At 35.1% G+C, this 22,487-nt stretch overlaps 6 protein-coding genes across 7 annotated transcripts; 3 read left to right on the top strand and 3 right to left on the bottom strand.

The window, feature by feature from the left end:
- Nucleotides 1-106: 106 nt before the first annotated feature.
- LOC128894705 (small subunit processome component 20 homolog) lies at nt 107-10,046 on the bottom strand. The gene is made up of 11 exons (XM_054156638.1): nt 9,728-10,046; nt 9,378-9,658; nt 3,896-9,103; nt 3,558-3,813; nt 2,871-3,476; nt 2,237-2,800; nt 1,939-2,121; nt 1,541-1,868; nt 1,035-1,468; nt 686-955; nt 107-609 (listed from the first exon to the last, which is right to left on the bottom strand). The coding sequence occupies exons 1-11, from the start codon at nt 9,770-9,772 to the stop codon at nt 460-462; spliced, it is 8,325 nt and encodes a 2,774-aa protein (XP_054012613.1). The 5' UTR covers nt 9,773-10,046; the 3' UTR covers nt 107-459.
- Nucleotides 10,047-10,203: 157 nt separating this feature from the next.
- LOC128894717 (splicing factor C9orf78) lies at nt 10,204-12,635 on the top strand. The gene is made up of 8 exons (XM_054156661.1): nt 10,204-10,443; nt 10,509-10,627; nt 10,734-10,842; nt 10,911-11,056; nt 11,131-11,349; nt 11,418-11,551; nt 11,638-12,247; nt 12,481-12,635. The coding sequence occupies exons 2-7, from the start codon at nt 10,509-10,511 to the stop codon at nt 11,802-11,804; spliced, it is 894 nt and encodes a 297-aa protein (XP_054012636.1). The 5' UTR covers nt 10,204-10,443; the 3' UTR covers nt 11,805-12,247; nt 12,481-12,635.
- On the top strand, nt 12,050-15,527 carry LOC128894710 (flotillin-1). Of its 2 annotated transcripts, none has more exons than XM_054156652.1 (10): nt 12,050-12,247; nt 12,560-12,635; nt 12,781-12,871; nt 12,970-13,113; nt 13,202-13,321; nt 13,946-14,161; nt 14,228-14,415; nt 14,476-14,686; nt 14,744-14,908; nt 14,983-15,527. In XM_054156652.1, exons 1-10 carry the CDS (start codon nt 12,196-12,198, stop codon nt 14,998-15,000), a joined length of 1,281 nt encoding a protein of 426 aa, XP_054012627.1. In that variant the 5' UTR covers nt 12,050-12,195; the 3' UTR covers nt 15,001-15,527. The 2 variants fall into 2 exon arrangements, with proteins under 2 accessions (XP_054012627.1, XP_054012628.1); XM_054156653.1 differs by having other exon boundaries at nt 12,112-12,247; nt 12,481-12,635.
- Nucleotides 15,528-16,110: 583 nt separating this feature from the next.
- LOC128894716 (ADP/ATP translocase 2-like) lies at nt 16,111-17,869 on the top strand. The gene is made up of 4 exons (XM_054156660.1): nt 16,111-16,441; nt 16,502-16,760; nt 16,820-17,051; nt 17,133-17,869. Exons 1-4 carry the CDS (start codon nt 16,288-16,290, stop codon nt 17,415-17,417), a joined length of 930 nt encoding a protein of 309 aa, XP_054012635.1. The 5' UTR covers nt 16,111-16,287; the 3' UTR covers nt 17,418-17,869.
- Nucleotides 17,653-19,134, bottom strand: LOC128894720 (uncharacterized protein CG1161). Its single transcript, XM_054156664.1, has 5 exons — nt 18,902-19,134; nt 18,696-18,814; nt 18,475-18,589; nt 18,275-18,415; nt 17,653-18,111 (listed from the first exon to the last, which is right to left on the bottom strand). Exons 1-5 carry the CDS (start codon nt 18,959-18,961, stop codon nt 17,962-17,964), a joined length of 585 nt encoding a protein of 194 aa, XP_054012639.1. The 5' UTR covers nt 18,962-19,134; the 3' UTR covers nt 17,653-17,961.
- Nucleotides 19,135-19,398: 264 nt separating this feature from the next.
- Nucleotides 19,399-21,977, bottom strand: LOC128894718 (syntaxin-12). Its single transcript, XM_054156662.1, has 5 exons — nt 21,097-21,977; nt 20,963-21,032; nt 20,722-20,896; nt 20,438-20,650; nt 19,399-20,363 (listed from the first exon to the last, which is right to left on the bottom strand). Exons 1-5 carry the CDS (start codon nt 21,203-21,205, stop codon nt 20,115-20,117), a joined length of 816 nt encoding a protein of 271 aa, XP_054012637.1. The 5' UTR covers nt 21,206-21,977; the 3' UTR covers nt 19,399-20,114.
- Nucleotides 21,978-22,487: the final 510 nt, after the last annotated feature.

Raw genomic sequence — 22,487 nt, 5'->3', positions numbered from 1 at the left:
AATAACCGCCCACGTTATGCACGATCGCGAATATATTTAATGTATTAATTAAAAGATAAAGCAAACATGTCAATCATACTATCTATCACCGTATTGCCTTTTTTCTGACATGTTCTATCTTATTTTTACACCTTTTAATACTTCGATCGTTAGATCCCCGTAGGTACGTATTTTACATAAATATAGACGAAGCTAAATTTTGTTTTGGTATAACTAAACCAGCTACGAATTTGTCATGTTATTTAAAATAATTTATTACTTAATACAATATACATATGTTTCAATAAGGATCTATAGTCTTTGGCTATAATCCGCAATGTAAAAAAAATGTATGTATATATTGTTTGGGTCCCACAAAATGGTCTGTATCCTCGTATTATTCTCTGAAAAATTAACGAATTTCTTTTTTGATTGACTAACTTCAATTCGTACACTTAGAATTTGCTTTAAACCGGATGTTCATATGATATCTAGATCAACTTCTTTTTTACGACGCTTCCTTGTCACTTTTTTGCCTTTCATTGTATCCATTTTCCGCTTTCTGGCTTCCTTTTTCTTTTGTTGCCTTGCAATTTTACGTTTCGCGGCCAACTCCGGATCCGTAACGAACTGCAACAAGAATTGAAATATGTTCGTCTGCAAAAAATATAACCCTACAAAAACATAAGATAATACAAAACACCACCTGCTGAGTTCGCATTTTTCGTCTTTCTGCTCTTCTAATGTCTAACTTCTGTTGTACCCTGCTCAATAACTTTGTGTATTCTTCGTTGCCTAAACGTTTTTTTATCATCACGGCCGCTTCTTTCGCCAACCGCCGTAGAAAGGTATTACTTTCCTCCGCGCTTGATATTTCCCGTATAATGAGCGACATAATATTGAAAAGCACCTCGTTTAAATATTCCATAGATATGGTAACGACTGCACCAGCAACCCATTTGAAGAATGCAGTTCGCTGAACAAATTGAAATATTACAATTACCTCTTGCCATGACAGTTATAAAAATACAAAAATTATTATGAACTTGATGTACCACTGTTGTCGATTTAGGAGCCTGAGTTATTTCTACGTTCACAGCCTTTCTCAGTCTTTTAACGAGCCAAGGAAGACGTAATAGGTTCTCGTCTTTCTCTTTCACCTGGCCATCTTGATCATCAGCGTTTTTATCGGATTTTTTGATAGATTTCAAAATTCTTGCCACAAAAATTAAATTTTTAACCGTTTGGTCGGTCAGATCCTCGAACGTCATGTCAGGTTGCAATTGTGCTATTAAATCCAAAGTCAAGCTTCTTATGACGACGACAGGATCAGAGTACATATAACTGGTTTCTGTTTCGCGTTTTTCTGGATTCTCCATGAAGTCTACGACTTTGTCAACATCGAGGGCAGCCAAGATAAAACCGATCATTTGAGACGCTGCTAAACGAACCCATGTGTGCGGATGTGCTAGCAAGTGCTGACTGTATTCTAAAATATACATAGAACTAGATCTCCGAAAACCAAAAATCGTTTAACAATATGCCGGAATAGTAAATTTACCAGCAAAGGAACGGACTGTCTCCTTGTGCTCTTCGTTCTTGAGGAAAGCTGCGCAGTTCGCCGATATTTTTAATAACAACTGCAAGACTTGAAACATGTGATGATCTTTCATTCTTTCTGGGTCCTTGATGTTCCATTGTAATTTTAATTCGGTGTCTTCGGTTGTTTGCAATTTTACGAAACGGCCAGGTTCGTCTTTGTCGTCGAACTTCGCGTGAAACTGTTTCAATAGGAGGGGTAATACTTCATTCAGGCGAGACTCGAAAGTATCTTTCTCTACTGTTACAAATATACCGCACAACTGGGCAGCCAAAGTGCGATGCATCATCTGAAATAATTAATTGTATGAACTACCGAACGTGATAGGGATCCTTGAGATTTGATCTTCATATAATGACCTTGGAATCTTTCAACCATTCCACGACTATATCGAAAAGTTTACTCCTATTATTATGAGGCAAGCGTGTAATCATTTCTTTAATACACTTTGCACACAATTTGCGACAAGTTGGATCCTCGTCGTTTACCAACCTCGCCCCTGCCATTACAAATATGAGGCCTGACCTCAAGATTAGAGCTTTCTGCAATTTAAATTATACGTTAATATAGTAATATATATTCTATTATGTTTTTCTCTATTATGTTATCTTTATCTTTGTTATTTTTGGTATAGATAAAAACTCTGAAAGTACGTACTAATGGAAATCCAGTAACGATACTGTAAAGCATTTCCAACGCGCTCAATCGACCAGGTTGCATCTCGTAACTAAGTTGTGTTAAATAAAATGCTATATGTTTGTTTAATTGTTTTCCAAGGGGATACTCCATCAGATACGAATAGAAGACGGAGCGAGATTGCTGCCTGACGTGTTCTAATTCGGACGTAATGCTCAGAGCAGCGACTTTCTCCATGACCGCGGACATTTCAGGGAAGACCATCTTTCGAGCAATTATCGCTTTAAGTAAACCGAACGCTGTCGCCTGTTTATCGCTGCTGTGCATATCTTGTTCGGCGTACATAATCAGAACTTTCAGTTGGTCGATGCTGATTGTGTAATGTTTCACGTCGCGAACAATTACAGACATGCATTTGAAACCAGCCATAACGAGATCAAAGTTATCTCCTTTGCTCAAACCCGCTGCAGCATATTTGTGTAATATACCGAATATGGAGGAACAGATATCGGAGGTTATGTCCTGAACAGAAGATAGGTCCATCTTGAGCAGCCAATTTAAACACTGTAACGCTAACGTGCTCAACTGAAAAAAGAAAATTAGAATAAGGACTTAAATATATCGTAAAATCGTTCATTTTTATTTAAATTATTACCTTGACATGTTGAGATTTTAAACAATCGCTCATAAGCGGTACGAATGGATCTATAAAAGGTTTGAACTCTGCAGAAGATACTTTGTCTCTCTTCAGTAAAATGTGAAACAATTTCAAACCAAATTCTATAATGACGTGAACGTTAGTATTTCTCGACGTTTTCGAAGCAACTTTTACGCCCATTCTATTTTTCGGTTGTGGCGGTATAATGAAAGAATCTGGTTTTTGTCTAGCCAGCGCCTTTGCTTCTTTCTCTGTCATCTGCTTCTCCTTCCTCTCAGGTACGAGCTCGGGGATGCTTTCAGTACATATACCATAAAGGAATATCAGCATTTGGTCTAATGGTATAAAAGCGTTATCAGCTAAACCCAATACAACGTTTCTTAAACATTCCACCACTTTCTGCACAGTTTTGTGCGAGTGGGTTCTCATCAGCACTTCTTTCAATGGCAAAATCAGATCCACCAAGCAAGATTCTGTGATATATTGCGCCAGTATATGGAAGATATCGAAACTTTTTGTAGACTTCGCCTCTGCTACATTTTTTACAACGCCCATTACTTCTTTCTCTTCTGCTGTTAATCCAAACAGATCCACTTTGCATACCTAAGTAGGTAAAATAGATTATTTCATTTTGAAACAGGGTTCAGATTTACTATTTTAAAATCTATATGCAATACTACTTACAGATAAAATACTTTGGAGATTTGTATTGATATCAAATTTCTGAAAATACGGTTTCAGAGCAACTAGCACCGATTGTACCGTAAATGCAAGAACATGGACCTGAAAACCCTTTGTTAACAATGTATTCATTTCTCTTAACAGATAATGAAGATATTTTGGACCCAGAGTTATCATAATCTTCTGTAAAACTTCTCGTGTAACGCGTCGTACTGATTCCAAACGTGACTTCAAGAATGTGCATAACTTCATAAAGATTCTGTAGCAATTTATTATAGAGTGTTAAGAAGTTAATAATTATAAATAGTTTATAGATTTCATATAGAAATGTATGCACTCACCCTGGTAAATTCGTATCGAGAATGCATTCAGGCAATTTCTGTAATAATTTAACAAATGCAAGTGCAATGGGAACACGCATTAATTCTTCTTCCTCGTTTTCCAATGAAACCTTCTTTTTATTAATTTTGTGACTACTGTCGTGCTTGGTTTTTGCCATAATAGAACGATGAAGTTGCGGTAACAGTTCTTTAGATATACTAAACACGACTCTTTGTGCTCCATTCTGTGACAGTATCGTTTGCTTTTCCATCACAGGTATATCTTCCTCTGCTTCTTTTTCAAATGTTTCAACAACTTCTTGTGCATTCTCTACAGTTTCAGAATTTAAAGCTTCTTCTAATTTTTCCTCTACTTCTTGATCGATGCTTTCACCGTTAGTTTTTTCAGTATCATTTTCATCCTTCTTTTCGTTCTCATCAAGAACTATATCTTCTCCTTTAGTAATTCTAACATTTCTCAATTCTGAAATTTCTTTGACGGATTTGTACTTCGACAGATTAAAGTGAAAAGAATCTAGGATAACGACAACTACTCTAACAAGTTGCTTTTGAAATTCGATAGAACTTCTTAATTTCCCTAAATAATGCTTTAAGATGATCTCGTATTGATGCCAAGGTAAAAGTCTACACACAGTTCCAACTGTTTCGATCGCAGCATCGATGATGCTGTTTTTATGTATGAAACTTTCGTTACACAAATACGAAGAAGCAAGAGGAAGAATAAATTGCGTCAATGTTTTTGGATTCGGTGCTCTTTTCAATGTTTTCGCTAAATTACAAAACTTAAGCAATGCGCGAGCTCTTCTGTGCATTTGTAAATGTTGCATGTTTTCAAAGAAATCCACTTCGGGATCCACTTTGTTCGTTAATGGCGACAAGTCTCGCAAAACAGGATGTACTTCTGGACACTCCATAGCCATACATCCTAAGAAACCTATCGATACAAGTCGTACAACATCGTTTTTACTAACAATTCCTTTCCTTATCAATGCTAAAATTGTATCGTCCATTAGATAGCGTCTATCTAATACATTTTCCTTGTACTTTTTCGCCAGTTTCGGACCAATAAGTTTAAGACACTGTCCTGCATAATCTCTCATTGCTAAATCTGTCTCATTTTTAAGAAAGTAATAACAGTTATAAATAACAGCTACGCCGAACTCTAACGTAATTTCATCCTTTTCGATCGCGTTATTAATCTCAGTAAATGCATCCAATCTCCTTTGAAAATCTGGTTGATCGATCCATCTGCGATCCCACGAATTAAGCGTGGATATTACATTGTAATTTCGTATCAATGTTTCACGACGATCTTCCGTCGATGTTTCAGCGATGGTTTTGTAAAGTTCTAAGAAAAGTTTCCTAGCAGGTGTAGATGATATTATGCCCAATAAAGGTAAAATTGAACGTATATGAATCTCTGGCTTTTTCATGTATTTTATAAGATTTATAACAGTTGTAAGTAATTCGATGATCGTTTCCTCTCCATCTCCCATAAAGACTCTCTTCACTAATATCGGTACAATGAGAGTAAGGAGCGTATCGCACGAATTTGGATCTTTCACAAACTCTGAAATACGTGATAAAATGACTAACTCTGTTTTGTTCACTCCTCTGTTAGACTTTCCAAGTTTCCTTTTGATATATTCCAAGATACTGAAGACGTGAGGAAGAAGTACGATAGAACCATAATTAACGCCACTGAATGAAGCTTCTTCGTTTATTTCTAGTAAATTAGTAAGTACAGGAGTCAAAGGAACGAATGGTGCATCAGTTTCCATATCATTCTCATTTGTCTTCCCATAATCTTGTAGCGTTACCATTTTCTCTATCATCTCAAGTATAGCATTAGCTACAGATGCATGAGTTTTTGGGCCTACAAGAAGTTGCATAACGTATGGAAGAGGACTGATAGATTTATTATCTTCGCGATGTTTTATAAACAACGAGTAGTAACGAGAATTTTTACTCCATGCCATGAACAATTTTAATAAGGGTGTAGGGCTGTGAATACCCTCCATGGGTAGTTTCTCCAACCATGGGAATACTGCCACGTTGAATAAGGCATCTATTTCATGTTCGCTCCATGCGTAATCTTCGAAGTGAGCAAAAAATCTTGCTAATATTGAGATGCAAGTTGTTCGTACACTTCTGATGGATGGTAAGTAACCAGCTAGAACTTTATCCGATTTTTGTAAGATTCCAGTAACTTCTGCTAGGATACACATTACCAAACCAAGTAAATAAGGCAACAACTTGTGAGCCATTTTGCTACCAAATTGTTCAATTAAAATCGCAAGTAAATTTGCAGCACTCTGCAACCGTTTAGGTGGAATAACATTATTCAAATCTACTGTATCAATTATACGAGTTGTGAGTTGTTTCAAATTGATTTTTCTCTCCAATTCAAAAGGCATGTACTTCTTAAATGGTTTGAACGCCATTTCTGTAAATATAATCATTTCATTTTCCTGAGTGCCAGCTAGAAAACGTAAAATCATTTTTCGCTTCAAACTTCCTCCAACTTTGCCGCCAGTCCTCATTCCCGTTTTTGAAACCATTTTTGCATAAATCAATCTCATCAATATAGGTACGAATTCATTTCGATGTTCATTCTGTATCATGTTGCTCTCGTTATCAATCTTGAAACGTGTTAATTCATTTTTCAAATTTTTGTCGCTGATTATATTGTACAGATTATCTTTATATGGTAAAAGATATTTGTGCTTGTAATTGAGTAGACAATTTAAAGCAGCTTTTTGAATATCAGAATTTTTCGATGATAATAAATCTAAATAAATTTTCTGCACCTCTGACTCCCTATATAATGTTTTCGGATTCGTTACTTTTTCAAATATCTCCAATTGTGCAATTAAAAGCTTCGTTTTGTAGTTCCTTCTTGGGACAAACGATTGTTTAATTTCCTTATCTATTTCTTTAGGTATTGTGTTTGTAGAAATTGTAGTTTCTTTTTCCTCTTTCTCGTCCATTTCATTCTCGTCTGCTTCACTCTCTTGCATATCAGTTTCTATTACATCATCGGATGTATTTAACTCTTGCGGCTTCAAAATGCTGCAACACTTGGCATCTTCGGAATTTGACTTAAAGAAATTCTCGTTTACGTAATCGATAAACAATACGGTCAAATCTCTGTTCTTTGTCTCACAGAAATGTGAAAAATGTGCCATACACTTCCACAAAAGAATTTTATGATTTTCATAGTCTGGTTTGTCATTGCTTCTACGTATTGCCAATTCTATGTCGGAAACAACATCGCACTCGTACAACGGAGCATGATCTATGGTCCCTTCGTAATTACATTTTAATTCAGTCAAGAATATCGACCAAAACTGCTCACATTCTTTAAGAGCATAGGTAGCTATAATCTTACTGACGGGTTCCCATAGTAATGAAAAATTTATATACAAATTTCCTAACAAATACCGCAACGGAACTTCGTGGTATTTAGGATTCAAGCATGCCACTGCGTTACTTTCGAATACTAAACTTTGTAAATGCAACAATCTGTCACGGTAACTTTGTACGGTAATTGGTTCACATTCTGCCAAGTACATAAGTTCCATGACACTTTTTCCAGTATCGACAACAGATGCAATTTCTTCAACATCGGAGAACAACGAATATAAGTGAGTTACGATTAAACGAACCTCACTGAAAGGCGAACTCAGTTTCTGTATGATGCTATTATTCAAATCATCAAAAACAATTTGATTTACATACATTTCTCGTTGCTGCGATGTACTGAAATACGTTATACATAAATCAACTGCGTTTAAAATCAATTTATTGTCAGGATATTTAGTTATAAGGTGCAATATTTTTATGTCACAGGTCTCCAAGAACTGATGCAGGACTTCGGGTTCGAAAATGTGAATCGCTGATTCTAAAACTAATAAGAAAGCGAAGCATAGTTTATTTCTACCGCTTTCTGTATTAGTATCGTTTAATATTTTCTTGCATAAGGAAGATATTCCTTCTTTTAGAATGTCTTTAAATTCTTGTGGTAAAGGTTTCAAATGTGGTAAAATGATCGATACTTTCAGTGCATTAGTTGGTATATTATTATCCGATAAAGCTTTCAATTCTTTTAGCAAAAAATTGATATTATCAGATTTGGCGCCTCGTATATCTAAAACGTACTTCTTCCACTTATTTAAATTGATACCATTAGTACATTGCGGTGCCTTTGCTTTAACTATTTTGGTGAGCAAATGTAGACTGTCGTTATTAAAATCGGTAGTAACAGTATGTCGTAATATCTGAGGCAATATCGAAGTTTCAAACGCTGAATAATGCATCAAACTTTCAACAGCTCCGTGTAATAACTTAACATCTTTAATTGCCATAAGTTTCATTAATATCTGGCTAGATGTCTCTTGCATTAATTTAATATTGTCTGCTAAAAGAATAGCAACCGCTGCATTTATAATCTCCTGTAATACATCACTGTCGTTCTTAAATATATCGAGAGTTTGCGCCAATTTTTTAACAAGAGGTATAGGATCTACGACTAATCTTCCATTTTTGTAATTAATGGCTATACATAGCAATTGCGTTATTAAGATCAAACTTTTTTCTCTTCCAGCTGTTGCTTGGAACTTTTTCGTTTTCTCAATAGACACATCTATAACATTCAACAACACAGACCAGAATACATTACATTTCTGTGGATGTATATTTTGTATAATGCAGTTGACAATTTCTTTCAGTACTTTAAACGTTAGATTTTGATTAACAGATTCAGTGTTTAGCATGCCGAAATACGAAGAAAGCATTTGCTCGGCGCATGAATGAAATTGCCCTGGTGTACCAGATATTACTTCGAATAATAACTTTCCACATCCCGGTACTCCGCTAGGATTTTCTTCCAAGGTAAGCATCAGTGTCTCTAAGAAAGAATCTTTGTCCTTAATCTTGCGCACCACAAATGCAAAACTTTCTGCTGCAAAGCTGTTTACATAAGCTGGCTGTGTATCTGCTAACAATGGTAGCAGCAGATTGAATACAGCTTTAACATTTTTAACCAGATACCGCCATAGGAACTTGAATAAATATGCCAATGACATAAATGTGTATTCTATTTGCTCTGTATCTTTCGTCTGCAATAAATCAACTATAACGCATAGAAATCTAGGGAAATGTTCGTAAAAATCCTTCTGTAGATCTTTTGATACGGCTACCACTAACCTAGAATATAGAATTTATCTAAGAATATTTAGTAAATAGATTTTAACATATTATCATAGTTTCGTTATTTTCAATGTTTAGAGACAGACATAAGTCAAGAAAATAAGTTGAAATATACATTGTTGTTTTGAAGAGAATTCTAAATATATTGTGTTTCAATAATAAAAATAGGATTTCAATTAATTTTAATTTTATTCACAACCTGTGCCTTATAAAGTTCCTTTTAAGTATCTATCCTCAAAGGATTCATTGATATCTATTATATAATACTTACTCCAAAAGTGGTTGAAGAAATAGGACATCCTTCTTTTCCAAATATTCTATTAACGTGTCGATCACGAATTGCTTCTGATTAATTAACTGTGGAAGAGTAATAATGTCACGAACTTTCTTTTTAAAGCTACAGTAACCCTCCGTGAGGTTAAGTAAATTCCACTTTTGAAGAGTTTGATGAAAGTATGTTTCCACTTCCTCGTCATCTTCCTCATTTCGGTGAGCAACTCGGTGAAATACATCGATGTCAATTTCACTTACTCTCTCAGAAAATGTTTTAAACTATAAAAAAGAAAACATTTGAAAAAACACTGGACATTACAGGACTACTATATAACCTTTTTCTCGTACCTGAAAGGTATTCGATTCCTTATGACGAACTGGTTTGTTCTTCATCTTGATAAAATGTGTCGAAACTCCACAATCAATTAACTGAGTTTGTCATTTACTATGCAAAATTTTCTGAATTCATGTTGACATCGGCCACATTTAAAATACACGTGCATTTTCTCCATAGATATGAAGATTTATAGAGGCAAAATTCACGTCGAAATTTAACTACGTATTATATTGATATAATAAAGGCAGATAAATGTTTCAAGAATATATTGAAATAATATATTGTAGTGTTATAAGGCAAAGAATTATATTAATTGTGCATTTATGAAAAATAAAGGATAATTGATTAAATATATTGGTGGCGCCATCTAGCCACAATAGTGGGAACTATTTTTACTACAAACTTGGGCATTTTCCCACCGATGGCGCCACTGGTACTAAACTCATAGTATACAACTGTATATATACACTGTAAAAAAAAGGTAGAAAGCTAAGAAAATGATTTTATAAGAAACTGATGTAAAGAACAAGTGTATAAATTGTAAAAATAACAATAGGACACTTTAAATAAAGTAAAGCCAAGCCACACTCAGTATCATGGTTCATGATTGCAAACTGCCTTAAAGTGTTTGAGACTTGCTATGTTTTTGTGGTTAACGTTAAATTGCAATTCTTTTACTTCTCACAAGTGTCAACGTAATTTATAAAAAGCACTCTACACAGACAAGGTAAATTCCTATTCGCATCAACAACAATTTCATAAAACTTAGTTTAACAACATACTTTGAAACAGATGACTAGTACAGAAGATAGTACACCTAAGATTGAATTCAAGAAAAAATCGAAGAAACCACTAAGAAAACGTCAAATTTCATCGGATGAAGATGACGAGAATGAAGAAATTTCTGTAAGGTAAATAAAATATAAATATACGTTGAAAAATTACTTTGCTGTGACTTATTTAATACAAAGACATTAGATTACAGTAATTATTTGTTCTTTCACAATATCCATTTAGAGAAAAAGTTGAGGAAATGAAGACCATACAGAAGCTCAGAGAGCGTCCTAAAGGTATAAACATTGTCGGATTGGCTTTTGGAGAAAGCGAAACTTCTGATGCAATGACGGTAAGCTTTGTAGTTATTTAATGAAATAATTTTGAAACTATTTTAACAGAAAAATCTTGTATTTCTAGTCGGATCCTTTCAATGTAAAAACTGGAGGAATGGTAAATATGGCTGCATTGAAAAATGCAAAATTGAAACAAAATGATGCGTATGAAACAGGAATTGGTACACAATTTAATGCAGAGACTAATAAACGAGATGAAGATGAAGAAATGTGTGTGCATCTTAACGTATTACAATCTCTATAAAGTCAGTTACAAATACAATAGCTTTATGTACATTTTTCAGGGTAAAGTATATCGAAGAAGAGCTATCCAAGAGAAAGAGCAAAAATGATGAAAAAACCGAGAGCGGATCAAACAATGAAAAGGGATCGTATTGTTCGCCAGAAGAAGCAGCGTTACAAGCTGTACCTGAACATTTAAGGCAAAGCTCCGCGCATAGAAGCGAAGAAATGCTTTCAAATCAAATGTTATCTGGCATTCCAGAGGTAGATCTTGGGATAGAGTAAGTACTTCTATATGTTTTATTATTTTAATATGTTGCACGTAACAGACTACGTCTTTTCATTTTAGAGCAAAGATTCGCAATATCGAAGCTACAGAAGAAGCTAAGTTGAAGTTACTTTGGGACAGGCATAGGAAGAAAGATGGTCCTTCCCAATTTGTGCCGACCAATATGGCTGTGAATTTTGTGCAACACAATAGATGTACGTTGCTTCTTTCGTTTTTTGTATTCAACTATCCGATAAAATAATTCAAACGAACCATGAATATCATTTACTGTTCTTTTTAGTTAACATAGAAGATGCAGACTTCCAAAAATCGAAGCAAGATTCCGACGACAAAAAGAAAATGCCGGCGCCCAAAGACGATTTTAAAGGGAAAAGAAAAGACAATGGAGAAAAAGCAACCGATGATTATCATTACGAAAGATTTAAAAAACAGTTTAGACGATTTTAGAATTAATTGTAAAATAGGTACTCGGTAATTATAAGCTTCTTTTCGATATACATTATATACGAAATGTTGAATAAATAAATTTAATTTTATGGACGTTTACATCTTTATTAAATATTTCCATCCTTCTCAATTATATCCGAATCGAGATATGGTATAGTCGAGAGTTCCGACAAGAGTTTCGCTTCTGTTGAACTACTCTCTGTGGTTCGATACCGGTGGGGAGCCTGTGTTATCGGCATGTCCAAACATCCATTGAAAACTGGGCGTAAGCTTTGATACGATCACGGAGATGACGACATCGTAACGACGTCAATTGACTGTAGTGGAATTAGGTTGTAATTCGATCCCTTTAAACTTACTCTGACCATTGTTTTTCTTAACAATTGTGGCTATGAGTTGTGGATTCGTTACCTGCGGCCCTAACGAGGCCCTCGTAGTTTCAGGTAATTGTATAAGCAGATTTTTCTCACACTCCGTTCGTTTTCTAGATGCTTTGAATAAACCGACATGGGAGGAGTACCTTGCCAATTAAATGACGATTATTAAACATCAAAACAACACGTTTTTACGTAACATCACGTTTCACGTCATAAATTACATTAATTCGTGTCGCACTGTCGCTTTTCAACACCATTTTTCAACATTTTAAAACTATTTATATATTTATTTTTTTAAGGATACTATAAACATACTATACTATCGTGTTCAGTTTTTCCTCATCGATTTCCGACTTATTCAGAACTCCTATCTTTAAGGATGCTGCTACAGCAAACCTCTTTTGGTACCCGGTGGCCGGGTATTTGTATGGCCCATCGTCCAGCAAGTGCAAAAGTGAGTATATCGTGTCAAATTTTTAACTGTAATCAAAACCACAGTAAATTTACATGTATCACAAGAAACAATGAAAGATTTTGACATATGTAAATTTCTGTCTGAAAATAAGTACTTCTATTTCAAATGTGTTTTCTCTTTTCAGAATTTCGCTAAACACTATGACTTTACAAGTCGAAAGTCCAACTGTGTATACGTGTCAAGGAGTTCCAATATCTGTAACTGGGATTGCACAGGTAATCGATTTGCATGTTTAAATGAAAAAAGAAAATAAAAATTTTCAAAGGAGTTTAAGAGCAATCTACATAAAAAATATTTGCTTATTTGTTCGTAGGTTAAGATACAAGGACAAAATGAAGAAATGCTTTCCACTGCATGCGAACAGTTTCTTGGGAAGTCTGAAGAAGAAATTCATAACATCGCCCTTGTTACATTAGAAGGACACCAACGGGCAATAATGGGAAGCATGACTGTGGAGGTAAAATAAACACAGTATTGGTTTAATTGAACCATTATGTAAGAGTAAGTATTGACCTTATTTAACCGAATTCGCTTCTGTGTTATAGGAGATATACAAGGATCGTAAAAAATTTAGCAAAGAAGTTTTCGAAGTGGCAAGCAGTGATTTGGTCAACATGGGCATCACAGTCGTGTCATATACATTAAAAGATATTCGAGACGAGGAAGTAAGTTCATCCTTCTCTCATCGAAACATATTTACTTTATATTCAACAATCCAGGAAGCGTTTTATGCAGAAAAATACAAAAAATATTGAAGTAGTAGAACATAAATATGTGTTAATCGACTTTTTGACGTTAATGTACCAATTGTTTATACACCACTAAAAGTCCCCCTTTAACTGGTTGTACGATATCTTATAAGTAATTTTAATTAATATTGGTTAATGTAGTCCAATCTTTTATATTGTAAATATTGAATACATTTTTGTTTTGCTACTTGCAGGGGGCAAAGGTACGTTCAAATTTTGTTTTATCACTACATATAATGCCAACGCACTGCTATTCGGCCAATGTTAGCGAAAATTGTTAACATTCAAATAACAAGGGACTTAGAGCGTATATTTCAAGTGCTTGCTTCTATGGTAGCACAACTTTTCTACACACATTCGCAGACCTATGTCATCTAAATATATGTGATACGATATATATCTTATTGTGTGCCGCCTTTGTGTAATTCAGGCTGACTTGAAACTAACTGCTGAAATCAGTGTTATTCAAAATTCTTAATTGTAACATAGCATCGATCGCTGGCTATTACATCGAGTTAAATATATGTCGATTATTTATAGGGATATCTGAAAGCCCTTGGAATGGCGCGAACAGCTGAAGTAAAACGAGATGCAAGAATGGGAGAGGCAGAAGCTCGCAAAGACTCCCAGATTCGCGAAGCTATGGCCGAGGAACAAAGAATGGCTGCCCGTTTCCAAAACGACACCGAGATCGCTAAAGCACAACGAGATTTTGAATTGAAAAAGGCCGCTTATGATGTCGAAGTGCAAACTAAAGTGAGTTTCTTTATTTGTGTTTTCGACGAAATAAGAATTACGCTATCAATCTTTTATTACTTATAGAAAGCAGAAGCAGAGATGGCCTACGAGTTACAAGCAGCTAAAACTAAACAGAGAATTATGGAGGAACAGATGCAAGTGAAGGTGGTAGAACGTGGACAAGAGATCGCGGTCCAAGAACAAGAAATGTTGAGACGTGAGAAAGAATTGGACGCAACTGTACGACGACCAGCCGATGCCGAAAAGTACAGGTAAGTTACGCGAATCTTTGTAAGTTGCACGGAAGATATCGATAACCATTATGCTTGCAGATTGGAAAAAATGGCCGAGGCTAATAAATTGCGTCTAGTAATGGAAGCTCAAGCAGAAGCAGAAGCTATAAAGATTCGTGGCGATGCGGAAGCATTTGCTATTGAAGTTAAAGCTAAAGCAGAGGCAGAGCAGATGGAAAAGAAGGCTGCTGCATGGAACGAATACAAGAGTGCTGCTATGATTGATATGATGCTCGATACTCTTCCAAAGGTATTTATCGTAATTAAATTTTAATTTTCCTCGCTATATGACAAATATTTGTTATAGGTCGCTGCTGAAGTTGCAGCTCCGCTATCGCAAGCAAAGAAGATAACGATGGTTTCTAGCGGAAACGGAACGATTGGAGCAGAGAAATTAACCGAGGAAGTTCTTAGTATCGTCACTCGTGTACCAGAATTGGTGAAAAATTTAACAGGCGTCGACATTGCGAAGGTAAATTTCACTATCGATATTGATATTAAAAGATATACATATACAAATACGTTTAACAATAAATTTTTTTCCAGTCTGTTCATGCTGCATAAACACGATGTATGAGAATTTTGAATGCTCTCTGGCCACGTCCGTACTCGTACGATGTATTTAACGAATCTTTGATATATATACACTTATTTTAAATATGCTGTTGCATATTAGAGTCAATTTCTAAGTTTCAACTTAACGATATTTCGTTGAACAAGGTATTAAGTACTTTCACTGCCATTTACTTGGATGTAATACGAATGAATTTTAATTAGTGCCAATTTTGAATATATATAATATATTTTGAAAGCAGGTAAATTCAAATTGGTATGCATTTACGAAAATAGATTACAGATTGTGAATATATTCGCACAAGACTCATATCCTATCATTCCATTTGAATGCAATAGTTGTAAATACCTACGCTACAAAGGCAGTGAATGTATGTATTATTTAACCAAAATTAAGCACCAATTGCAATACTATACATACTATTATTTTTTAATGTTAGCTTTTCATTTTTAATCACTATTTTATGCACTTAGATGAGAAGAGAACAATATATCGAAATATATCTTTTTGAATTTCATATTGACCAAAGATGGTCCAGTTTTGTCCATGCGTATATAACTTTGCCACTATGTGCCGAAACATTCCTCCAAATACGCTATATGTACCTTCCAGTTATATTGATATAATTAACGGATATGAGCATTTTAGAAACGAAAGTGCTAATATCCAACACTTGTTCGATGTGGTTTGATGTTAAGTAATTATGTCTAGTCCCTGGAGTTTAAATATCTTTACATAAATGTTTAGTTATACTTCCTACACTTTAAAGATGCATTAATATATTTTGCGTCGATTTTAGCTAGAATTTACTGTGATCTAACTCTTTATACGGAAAAAAGAAAGAATAATCATAGTTCTTAAGATATGTTCGAGAGCTTTGATGACAAAATTTGTATGACCAATTTGACGCCTTAAATTGATGAGAAAAGATTCGATTTTATGTAAAGCTATTAAACGTTAAAATCAAATTTGCTCTGTATTAATTTACCCACCCTATTGTCATAATAAAAAAACAAAAATGGAAAACAATAGAATTAACAAACTGAACTGTCGTAAGAAAGCTGGTATCATACTTGGGTTAACTGTTCATTAACATAAATTTTCTTCATAATTTCAATGTGCTCGAATTTACTTCGTGAAAAAGCAAACAGGCCTATCTATAAAATTACTATATACATATCATTACATTATGATTTGCAATTCGAAACGATATCTTCTTTGTATCCAGCAATTTATATCTGAAGACTCATACGTTCCTTAAAGAATCTATTATTAATATGGATACGTATAGATCATTTTTGATAGATTTTTTAGCTGGTGGGATATCTGCAGCCGTTTCAAAAACTGCAGTAGCACCTTTAGAAAGAGTGAAGCTATTGCTTCAAGTACAGGCTACCTCGAGACAAATACGGCCAGAACAACGGTACAAAGGTAATCTTCGATTATAAACCAATATAGTATTTATTCGTACACAATTTAAATTTTGATTAGGTATGATGGACGCTTTCGTACGTATACCTAAAGAAACCGGTGTCCTCAGTTTTTGGAGAGGCAATCTAGCTAACGTAATTCGATATTTTCCAACTCAAGCATTGAATTTTGCATTCAAAGACAAATTCAAGCTTTTATTTTTGGAAGGTGTGCCGAAAGATGCATTTTGGAAACAGTTTGCTGGCAACTTAGCATCTGGCGGGGCTGCAGGAGCAACATCTTTATTATTCGTTTATCCACTTGATTTTGCCCGTACCAGGTATTACGGTGTACCTGTTTCTAACTTTAAACAATCTAATAATTAATTTTCTTTTACAGACTGGCGGCGGATATCGGAAAGGCAGATAAAAGAGAATTTAAAGGCCTGGGTGATTGTTTGGTAAAAGTTTTCAAGTCGGACGGATTCCTTGGCTTATATCGAGGTTTTAACGTGAGCGTTCAAGGGATTATTATCTATAGGGCAGCGTATTTCGGTCTTTATGATACTTCGAAAGGAATGCTTCCTGATCCAAAACAAACCCCGTTATATATTACATTTCTAATTGCACAGGCAAGTTATCAACAGCCCTTGTATCAAATCTATCAGTATTACTATATCATAAATTGATTATACCTTCATATATATTTGCAGGTAGTAACAACAATCGCTGGAATCATATCGTATCCTTTCGATACGGTTAGAAGACGCATGATGATGCAATCAGGACTCAGTAAAGATGAGATTATGTACAAAAGTACATTGGATTGTTGGGTAAAAACGGCCCAAAAGGAAGGGATCGAGGCCTTTTTTAAAGGCTCGCTTTCAAACATTCTTAGAGGCACTGGTGGAGCATTAGTTTTAACCTTATATGATACAATTAAACACAAACTCGACGAAGCACTAAAAAAAAAAGATCCCATTACAGAATCCAAATGACTTTCTACTCGAATTAGATGTAATATTAAATCGCTTTACACAGTTGAATTAAATTTAAATAAGCATTAATTAATTATAGACGAGCATTAATGAATTAACATCGAACATTATTGCAAATGCTATTGGGTACAATAAAATTGCACGCGTTAAAATTAGCCATGCTCCTGCAGTATATAATATGTCTTGTAAGATATCTAAATTTATTTTTTAAGATGTTTCACAAAAAAAATGTATATACACTTACCGATAAAAATAACATATCTTTAATACTTTATTGTTTTATACACTAGATCTGATGAATCTCATAGACGTACCTATGTATATTCAGTGCAATGTTAACGTAACGACGAATTTTACTGACATTCACAAGCAAATTGATTCTTATCTTTACTCGTTACGTATGTATAATTAAATTTCCACGTTTATACATAAGAGATTAAAAAAAAAAATTATGTACAACGCTGTGAATGCCATAAAACGAAAGTCACATCCCTTATTTATTATGCATCATATATAATTCTTTTTAGAGACAGAACTGTACAATTCAATTAAGCATGGTATGTCGATCGTAAATGTTACGTCGTTGTTCGCGAACTTGACGTTTCCATTTATCTTGTTGATGGCCAACGCGATTTAAAACATTACCTCTTTCACGCATAGGATGCGATGTTCCAGGTGTTATCGACGTATCATCCTACTCGGATCGAAAACAATTTATGCGATTACTATATTCAAACTGCCTATCTATCATAAAACTGTGTTAATCTTGCAATTTCTTAAATAAGTCTACTTCTGACGATTAGTAAAAAAGTGATCTAGTTCTGGAATAAATATTCTTCATATAAATATCAACATACCTCTTCATTATTGTGCTCATGGTAGCCAATATTTGCGGAAGCTTTATGAATTCTTTTGTTTAACAACGGATCCAGACAAATTAAGAATAACATATAAATTACTAAAAGAGATATAACCCAAATAACAAGTATGACCACTATCTGGAAAGATATAGCAGTTACTCCAAAATTCATCTCTCAGAGAACAATAAAAGACTTACTTTGATAATAGTAGTATTTCTATTTTCGTATTTGCAATCGCATCGCGAACAAAAGATCTCCTCCTTGCCTTTTATCTGATCTCCTACCCTTGATAATACAACACCTTCGCAGTTGCTGTAGATTAAAATGTAGATGAAGTTTACGCCGCACTAAATTTATTCGACATGTGTCGAACATGTGCGATTAAGTTCTGTAATTAAATAATAGGAATTCCAATTACCATTGGGATGGTGGAACGTTTATGATGTACGTTTGTCGTTCTAACGATGATTGGGCTGTACTTATCACGGAGGACAGGCCAGGACAAATGCATTTGCATCGTTTGTCGTCATATTGTGCCTAAAATCGTTGTATTATATTATATAAATTACGTGTATTATAATATGTAGCGATTAAATTTCGTTTACTTAAGCTGATTATCCTAACCTCAGACTGTGACAAACATATCAGTATGATCGCCGTTACGAGGGAAATGTGTTTCAACATTATATTGTTACACGTCACATTCACACGGGTCTCGGTCACTTTTTATTTTCATCCACTTAATTTCCCATGGACGTATTTACAAGCAAAACAATTAATGCAATTCCATTTCCAGCAAGCACAGCTCCGAACCATTCCAAATTGTCAAACGATACAAAGGTAACTGCAGGTAACTGACCAGATGGCATTGGATGATATGTCCCGCGATAGCTGGCCATCTGATCGATAAATTGCCGCGCATTTCGATACGAAACGATATGGCGCGCATTTTTGTTTAGACTTACTATAAATACTTAGAAGATACTTAAGTAATTAAGTGAATTTTTATAATTACAATAACATTTAAAGTCATTAATTAAACGTATAATAATAGATGAAAATGGACTTTCCCTTGGATAGATTGATAAATATTCAAATTGAATATCAGTCGTGCAACAGTCAACATTTGTATTATATAGTTTATTATATTCTGATTAAAATAAATCAACATTCTTAAATATAATACATTAACTTATATCGATCTCTCATTCGCATTCTTTGTTGTTCCGCATATCTTCTTTGATTGTTCATCTCGATATTATCAACAAGACTTAGGACGTTCGAAACGCGTTTTGCATACTATACAATGATTATACCAAGATATTCATCCACACCGATTCATACAATTCACATAAGATTTGGATTTTAAAGTGCACGCTAGCATTGTTTTAAAACGAATCCCCCATACTCGCCGAGTATATTTCATAAAATCGTACGGAATATTAATCACGATTACACCATCGATAGACCTATGTGTACGTGTATATACTTTTTATACGTATATTTACGCGTTAGTATTATGCAATGAGTAATGAAACTTACAAATGGACAGGGCAGTCCGAGACTTGCCATTGTACACCTTACTTGCAAAATAGATCTTGCACCATTTATTATCACAATTACAAGAGAGTCGTCGGTAAGATACGGAGCAATGCAAGTTTGTTTGCGTTCATTCTCCTTGATATTACTATACTTCCCAGATACTCGTAAAGCAATTGCAATTAAATCAGGATCTTCTTCGTAATACACCAACTTACAGTACCTTGCGATTAAAATGCAGCTACACCTTTAACGTCACGCTACTCGCACGAGTGTATCATTCGCGATATAAACAGATTTAAGAGCTCTGCCAGACTATTATCCCAATTAATATAGACAGTACAACAACTCCGATAAGTACGAGTATACATTTTTTCTTGCGCAGTTTATTTTTATAGATACTTGCTTGCCTTACTTGCGCGGTACCTTCACTGACAGATACTTCTGTCCTTTCAACGGAAGCTTCTATGGAATCGATGACTTCCGCTTGGTCGTACACCAGAGCACCAAGATCTTTGAAGATTTGATTGATATCGCTGATATTACTCTACAAGAACATTGATTTATACAAGATATTTTACTGAAATGCTAGTTGTTAAATAGCGCTTTGAACTAAATTACCTCCAATTGTCTTATGCTTGCTTCCTGTTCCTCCAACATTCGCAAATTTTGTTCTTCTTTCATCTGTTGTTGTTGTATTTGTTTCTGAGTTCTACTGTCTTGCAATTCTATCAATGTCTCCTGCTTCTTTTCCCCAAATGGCGCGATACCCGCATTTGCTTTGGCTTTCCTAACCATTTCCTTCTCCTTGGAGGCAGCGAGTCTTTGTACTACCTAAAATAACACGTAAATGAACGTATCTGTTGGTAGCAATTCAAATCATTCAAAGTGATATATTTTCTTACTTGGAACGAGTTTAATGCACTTGTAAATTCATCTTGAAGTCGTTCCCTCTGCATTTTACGTTGCCTTTGCTCCCCAGGGCTAGTAGAACCAGAATTGTTAGCTAGTATGGCTAAATCTCGAAGATGTACGCTTGTATCCTTTGCCAGCTGCTGTGTGTAGTGTTGTATTTGATGCCTAAAAAGTTTTACAAGACGAATCAAGCAGCTGTTCCAGTTGGATATTTTATATATTCGTACTCACAGCTGGTTTCTGAGTTCTTGAGAATCCGTAGAACCCCCCAACTGGTTGACCATCTTCTGCATGGACGATACTGTAAAATGTAACTCGAAATAAATAACTTATTCTTTGATTGAGTAGAATCTAAGCATGCTTACCATTTTGAGATATCTTCAAGATTGACGTGCCGATAGTTTGAGACAGCCTACCAAAATCTTGTTCCCTCGCAGGTCCACCGTTGTGGTACGACGAGAACCTGATATCCATATTGACTCGTTTTTGTATTTAGGCTAGGTTGTAATTACTGAAATATTCTTCACTGGAATAAAGAGATTTTAACCCCTTTGCAGAGGTTATTTATTCCCTGGTTAACATGTAGGGTTACTCATTCGTAATAAAAATCCTAGAAAACCGTGATTCCTCGACGACTTCTGGACACGTTTAATTTGAACGCAATTAAAACTGGAATCGGTCGTTCGCGTGGCTTTTTCCGTCGCGTGAAATCGAAAATTGGAATGTAGCGAAAAGTGACAGGAACGTCAAACGCGATGACAATACGCACGTCAAAGATGGCAAAGAATTATTGTCTGGCCCGTTATCTCGCTGCTGTCAATAAAATCACTACTGGGACGATCCGTTTCGCGGTATGACTCATACGGTAACGTACAATAGGGTACGGTTACCGCGATAAAATGATTTCTCCTGTAAAGGTTTATATTACGTCCATCGATCTTTATGTTGCTCTTCGTATTGAATCAAGTTCACTACGCGAAGCTCTAAAAGTTTCGCGTGAATCGATAAAGCGTTAGGTAGGTCTTGAATGGATATAGTCGTCACTGGTCGTCACGGCTTACACGTAATTATAAGCGAGCGGTCACATCGGGATAAATAAACTGTACTTTCGAGCGGAAAACGAGGCCACTACGCATGTGAAATCATCCTCGCTGCCATTTGCCCACCGACGCTAAGAAATAATTCTAATTCGCGTAGAGAACTTTAATCTTGTATCGCCATACACGCATGCACGCGATTATTGAATGAGACGGCCAAAGTTTTCTTTTCGAGCCCTTTCCATTTCGCTAAAAATACACTTAATTGCTAGTGTTGCTAGGTAGTCGCTTTCTTTATCGTGGGATCACGTTAGGTCATGGATCTCCAAACTTTTTGGAAGACGTCCCGCTAAAAAGAAAATATAACGTTGTTACGTTTATTTTAATCCATTCGGAGTTGGGTTGATTGTTTCGATTTTGTTCGATTGTTTCTTCGACTTATTGTTAGATTTATCGACGCTATCAAAATGATTAAATCTTGAAATTGATTTCACGTCCTTGGGATTATCAACCCTTTGACTGCGGGACGATTTTTGCTGGAAATTCGAAAAATATAACAGATATCGAAATAAAAAAAATGTCGTCTTATAGAGAATGATAAGACGAAACTTTTTTTTATATTCACAGTTTTTCATTCGACGTTTAGTTTCAGAGATAAAAATTAAAGAGTTAATGAGTCCTTTTTCCTGAAATTCGATTACATTTGCAACGGTGGAAAT

This window comes from Hylaeus anthracinus, unplaced genomic scaffold, assembly GCF_026225885.1.
Source record: "Hylaeus anthracinus isolate JK02 unplaced genomic scaffold, UHH_iyHylAnth1.0_haploid 4, whole genome shotgun sequence".
Lineage (NCBI taxonomy): Eukaryota > Metazoa > Arthropoda > Insecta > Hymenoptera > Colletidae > Hylaeus > Hylaeus anthracinus.
Note: the sequence above shows the minus strand (reverse complement) of the source record. Positions and strands in the feature narration are given on the sequence as shown.